The sequence below is a fragment of the Cucurbita moschata genome, unplaced genomic scaffold (genome assembly GCF_002738365.1).
Source record: "Cucurbita moschata cultivar Rifu unplaced genomic scaffold, Cmos_1.0 Cmo_Scf00028, whole genome shotgun sequence".
Classification (NCBI taxonomy): Eukaryota; Viridiplantae; Streptophyta; class Magnoliopsida; order Cucurbitales; family Cucurbitaceae; genus Cucurbita; species Cucurbita moschata.
The window spans coordinates 1,429,752-1,436,376 of record NW_019268544.1 but is presented as its reverse complement, the minus strand read 5'-3'; the positions used below and the strand labels follow the sequence as shown (position 1 = coordinate 1,436,376).

At 36.0% G+C, this 6,625-nt stretch overlaps 1 protein-coding gene across 1 annotated transcript; it reads left to right on the top strand.

Annotated features, from left to right (window-relative positions):
• Window positions 1-3,597: 3,597 nt before the first annotated feature.
• Window positions 3,598-5,406, top strand: LOC111463585 (U-box domain-containing protein 27-like). The gene has a single exon (XM_023107587.1). The coding sequence runs from the start codon at window positions 3,999-4,001 to the stop codon at window positions 5,235-5,237; it is 1,239 nt and encodes a 412-aa protein (XP_022963355.1). The 5' UTR covers window positions 3,598-3,998; the 3' UTR covers window positions 5,238-5,406.
• Window positions 5,407-6,625: the final 1,219 nt, after the last annotated feature.

The following is a 6,625-nucleotide window of genomic DNA, read 5'->3' as shown; positions in this document are numbered from 1 at the left end:
ATTATTGAGAGAAAAGTGGGCACCCAAATGGACGTCACAGAGGCTGAGTTTTAAATGATGAACGTAGAACAGAGCCTTTGACTGCCTTTGAATTTCAGAGTACTCTCCATTTTTCTTGTCCCACCGATTTGATGTTGCATTCCCTTTATATCCTCTCTTTTTCTTTGAAAATTACACGAATTTAGTCTATGAATTTTAATTTGTAACCAGCACTTTTAATAGCGTGTAATAATTTACGCTCTTACTTTACAATTAGTAAAGGTAATAAAAATTATTGATATGACATTCGGTAGCTAAAAATCGAAGCTATTTAGACTTGGTGCTTGGTGGGTCTAAGGGGCGTGGTCTATAGCTCAACCAAGGTGATATTAAAAAGGTTGTCTAAGTTGGGTGAGTCTAGTATCTGATTGCTAGTATAGGTAATTAAGACTAAGATGTTACCTATCATGAATGAGTTAAGGTACTGAGTAGCTCAATTCAGACGAGTATCACCCACTGAGAGTCGAGATAGAGAAGTATTATGATACAATAAAAGAGGACAATGCATCATCTAACACCCTTATAAGTATGTACAAAAACATTAAGGCAAGATACAAACAAGAAGAGAAGTGAATAGGGTCGTCATCGATGGAAGACACGTCAAAACTTAATCCGATGACTCGAAAGACTTTAAAGAAGGTCGGGAGTAAGGACCTAAATTTTAATTAAAATAATTGTATTAATTCTCCTCTTGTTATTTATATATAATTATGTATTGAAATAATTATTTTTACTATTTATAGTTGGAAAAGATTAAAAAAAAAAAAGAGTTTATTTAATGCAATTTTAAAAGCCCAGACTGTAATAATGCTCTATAATAGAGGGGCCCATTACCTAATTAGGCCCATTTTTGTAACCAACTTAAAAATTCAGACATTTATTGTACACAAAATTAAATAAACATAAATTGTTAAATTTCCTATTTTTCATTTATAATAAAATATTATAAAATAAAATAAAAACCCATTAAATGAAATTTAATAATTCCTCTAAAAAAAACAGGTAACAATTAATACATTGCATATCCCCCAACTCCTCATCTTTTTTTTTTTTTAATCAATAATTGAAATCTCTCTGATTGGCCAACCGAAATTAATTAATTAATTAATTTATTTATTTCTGTTTATATTTTAATTATTTTTCCATCAATAATTGAAAGTTGAGTTCTTATGTGTAACACGGAAATGTTTATAAAATTTAGGCCATTTTCAAACTTGTGTTGGCATTAAGTCAAAAGTGAAGAAAATAAATTAGGTTTAATTGGATGAGAGGAGAATATGATAATGGAGATGGTGGGTTTGGTTTCGTTTTTTCTCGGACTCCATTTAATATTGACATCTTTTACGTGTGAATGTTTGAAAAAGATAACAACAATGTAAAGTATTATATACGAGATCACTCAACATAGAATTGGTTCAGCAACACGTACTTGATGTTAGAGTTTCTATAATTGAGGCACCGAAAAAGAAAGTACACATTTTTTAGTCATCTGGGTTCGTTTCGTTCCCTTCTCCAACTGAGATCCAAAGTGGACAATATCTACTAGCAGTGAACTTGGGCTGTTACAAATGGTATTAAAGTCAGACACTGGGCTCCCAAGGGGGTGGATTGTGAGATCCCAGATCGGTTGGAGGATGGAATGAAACATTGCTTATAAGGGTGTGTAAACCTTTCCCTAGTAGATGCGTTTTAAAATCATGAGATTAACGACGAAACGTAATGAGCAAGAGCGGACAATATCTACTAGTGGTAGACTTGGATTGTAACACACCTTATATTAAGGATTGCTCTTGTTCGAATATGGTCGTGGTTCATTCATGTACCTCTCGTTTATACACTAGTGTAACTAAGTACGAACGACCTCGAGTCAAACATGTAGTTTGAAAATGGGAAAGAAATTGGGGAGTGAGTGGTAAGAAACCAATATGAAGAAAGGGAAATTGAATTGAATTAGTGTTTTATGGGTTAGGTATAGTTTGGTCAATTGGTTGAATTTTGAACCACTCGCGTCCTTTTCACGCCCACTCTACGTACCTTTGACTTCCAATTCCCCCACTTTGCTTCTATTTTATTTTTCCACCCTCCATTTTTTTTTTCTTTAAAATTTTTTTCAAAATTTTAATAAAATCTAACGGAAAATTAAACGAACCTCTGTTTTCGAGTTGGTCGAGTTGACCAACGAAAAAATGTCAACCTATGAACCAACCTGAATTGTTTCAACTCAATCGAAACCATAAAGTCCAAGTTGGTCCTTTGAGATTATACATTAAACTTTTTCTCTTCGTTACATTGAATCGAATATAAAACGAGTCGGGGTAGCTTTGAAAACGCTCACTTTTTTATCGAAAAGAAAAGACATTGAATTCCATTAGTGATGCATGGTGTTTGGAGCTTCATAATTACTAGTGAAGGATCATCATCACAAAAGCCAAAGAAAAAGAAACTCTTCTTTTGAAGCCTTTTCTTGTGACTCAAAATTTGAAGCCAAGGATGCTTTCGGTGCCATCATTCTTATGTTTGCCTTCAAACTTGTAATGATTCTTCAAACACGTAATAATTCTCGTTTCTTTTACCTTTTTTCTTGGGTTTTTCACACGCCCACTTGGGTATTATGGTCAAGATCTCATTATCAAACTCGGTTGTTCGAATATGTTAGTTTCTAATGTTTTGTATAAGTGATTATTTTGCTTGATAAGAAGAATCGAGTTAGGATTTATGTGAGTTAGAATAGAGCTCGAGTTACGTGGGTAGGGTTTCAGTTAGTTATACTTTTTTTTCTTATTTAAGATAAGGGTTGGAGAATATAACTGCTTTAAGTTGCACATTCGATGGTTCGTATTGTGTCTAGACGTGGAGTATAGTATTTTTCACGTGTGTAAAGACATCTACTTCAGTTAGGAATGATTTTTCAGTGGTTGATGGTAATTTTATTAAAGATATAAAGGATAGACCTGTTCAAATGTTGACCGTAATCCACGTTGAAAGGATGAGAAAGAATACGACAAATACGCTGAGCTCATATTGGTGGGACTTTTTGAAATCTTTTTGTCATTTCCTAAGGTGTATGTTTGTGATTCCATCGTGGCGATTCTCCTTCAAATGAGCTCATGACTCTTGGTGGACCTTCAGGCTTCTACTCACCTCTCGTTTAAGGATCAACATATGCTCTTTCGAATATTGAGCGTGTGCGGCCTTTTATCAAATCTTTCGAGCTTTTTACCTATTTTCCTCAAACATACTCATATGCTATTTCATAGGGGAGAGGTAATGCTCTTATCCTACGTAGCCTACGAACCTAATAATCTATGACTTTGTTAACCCTACTGAGCGTTTTTCCGTTTCTCTTCTATATCTGTGATCAGACGTCATTTTTTGTCATTTTTTCTTTTTAAATAATAAATTATTAAAATTCTAATTATAAAAAATAATAATAAATAAAAAGGAAAAATGAAGGTTGGAGAAGAGGGAGACAGAAGTGGAAGAATATATTAAATTTAAGTAATAATTAAAAGAGATTATATTTAGTTTATAATTTATTCGACTGAGAATTAAAGTAAACAAAAAGCGAGGTAATCCAACCGACCAACAGAACCTTACGGTGGTCCCCGCCGTATACAATCGGGCAGAAAAACCTCCTCCCTGTTGGGTGGTCCCCACCGATCCCACGTGTACCTCAATCTTATCCGTCCATTTCAACGGCCTTGATTCCACCAAAACAAACACATCATCCTCATTGACCATTGACCAAACCTCGAATATTTATTCAAATAATTTATAGAAAAGCTGACGTCACAGTACCTTTGACTCTTTCTCTCTCTTCTTTTAAACCCATACCCACTATCTGTTCTCCGCCTGCGACTTCACTCTTCTTTCTCTCTCTCTCTCTCTCTCGTCCGATCCGACGATTCTTTTCTCCGGTGGCGGCGGTGCGGTGGTGGGCGGTGGTCAGTTGACGGAAGATGGTGAGAGATGACTTGTGTATTACAATTCCGAGCGATTTCAGATGTCCGATCTCGCTTGACGTCATGAAATCCCCTGTAAGTTTGTGTACCGGAGTTACTTACGATCGTTCCAGTATCCAGAAATGGCTCGACAATGGAAACAATACTTGTCCGGCTACCATGCAGATCCTTCAAACGAAGGAGTTCGTCCCTAACCACAATCTCCACCGCCTTATTCAGATTTGGTCCGATTCCCTTCGGCAAAGAGTCCACTCGCCCGATTCCTCCCCTGTTTCTGACTCTGTTCTTTCCTCCGATCAAGTTCTTGACCTCGTCAAGCGCATAGAGATCGATCAGTCTCGCACCGACTCGCTTCTGCGGCTTGTCTCTTTCGCCGCTAAATCGGTGGAGAATCGGAGGCTTCTCTGTGGAATCGGCGGTTTCGTGCCGGTTCTTGTCGATCTTCTTAGCAATGTCAATGGCGGCGTTTTGGTTGAGCAGACTGTGAGGTTATTGCATTTGATTCGAAATGAAATAGAAGATAAGGAGCGATTTGTGAAATCGATGTTGAAGAGCGATCGTAATTGTCTTTCGTCTCTGCTTCTGATTCTGCGGAAAGGAACCGTCGAATTGAAAATCTGTTCTGCTAGTCTACTAGAGCATCTCGCAATCGACGCCGAATCGAAGATTGTAATCGCCGAAACGGATGGATTGATGCAAGAATTACTGAAATTAACAAACTCTGAGAACGATTCAAACCTAATCGAATCGGTTCTATCGTGTTTAATTTCAATTTCAATGCCGAAACGGATCAAAATCAAATTAGTCCATCTCGGAGCGATAAAATCGGTAACGAAGCTTCTCTCAGAAGCGAACTCAAGTTCGAGCGTTTCAATAACGGAGAAGGTTCTGAAAGTGCTGGAAACAGCGTCGACGGTGTGGGAAGGAAGGATGGAGATCGGAGAGGACTCAACGTGCTTAGCAGCGATCGTACAAAAGGTACTGAAGGTGTCGAACACGGCGACGGAGCACGCGGTGACGACGCTGTGGAGCGTGTGCTATCTGTTCAGAGATGAGAAGGCAGCAGAGGCGTTAACGAAGGCGAACGGATTGACGAAGATTTTACTGCTAATGCAGAGCAATTGCTCGCCACCAGTACGACAGATGGCGAGAGATTTGCTGAAGATTTTCCGAATCAATTCGAAATCGTGCCTAGCGAGTTACGACACGAAAACTACGCACATCATGCCCTGTTAGAACCGATACGCTTTCTTCATCTTCATCTTCATCTTCATCTTCTTCTTCTTCGATTCTCTCTGTAAGTTATTATGGAGATCTGGGGAGAGATTTTCGTTTTCATTTTCTGCTCTGTAAATCAAAGAAATTTTGTCAGTGAATACAAACAAAATTATTCGATTTTCACGCAGTTCTTGCATTTTCGTGCAAGTCTTTTCGGATTCAGTTCAATTTCTGTTTATGATTTTTTTTTTTTTTTATGGAAATATTTGCCTCAAAAATGGTAAATTATATCTTATGGACTGAATTATGAACTAAACCAAAATAATTTAATTATGACAAATGTGACTGAAAATTCGCTAATAATTATGAATTATACTATTTGTACGGTAAATAATTATTATTACTTTTTTAATTACCAAATTTTGTATTTAACGAAAACTTTTTAATAACTCTACTTTCGTATCTAAGAATCTATAGTGTATTATTCTAAATTTGGTCTAACAATTAAGAATTTTAACAATAAAAATAATGGAACAATAATTAATTTGTATTTCAATAAAATTAAGTTATTAGTTATTTTTCAAATAATTTTTTACCCTAATTTAATTATTTTTTCCAATAACTTTTGTTTTGTTGGAATAATAGTGTAAAAAAAATTAGTATCGAAAAATAGGTCAATGACCCAATTTCTTAGTTAAATATATGATAGTTCGAACGAGTAGGTACATCAATATCTCTTTTTAAAATGAAGAAAAAATGACGATATTATGTTTCTGACATGAAACACAACACGAATAAACACGAAACACAAAATTGTGAGGTGATTAGGGTTTTTAGGCTCATACAAGAACAAGTTGAAGAAGAATGAGCTCACTCTCTCTCTCCAAATCTAAAGAAGATGAAATTACCTCTCCAAAATGAGAGAAACCGACAAAGAGATATCTACATGCTCATCACCAAACTCATAACACGTTCACAAAAACAAATCAAATCTACTATCTCTTAACATGGGTCTACTTACTTCATATGGATGAATGTATACGTAGATTATACAAGGCTATACGTGATATCAATATGGTCATTGGGTACTCGCCAAACAACCTCCGAATCTTCTTCTTACTTTGACTATCTTACGTAGAGCAAAATTAGATTTCTACCGAAAAAAGGAGGCAATTGGACGAAAGAAAGCGACGCTATATGTCCACTTGAAGGTGGTGGTGGGTGTGTAAAGGAAACATAGTTGAGTGTGATGGGAGCTTCTCACTTGCTTGAATGCAACACTTTCCCCTCCTCACCATATTCAAAACAAGAACACTTTTATTTTTGATTTCAAACCCTAATTAATTGGGAAATTACAATTACATGAACAGTGGGATGTTTCAAGAAAAAAAAAAAAAAAAAAAAAA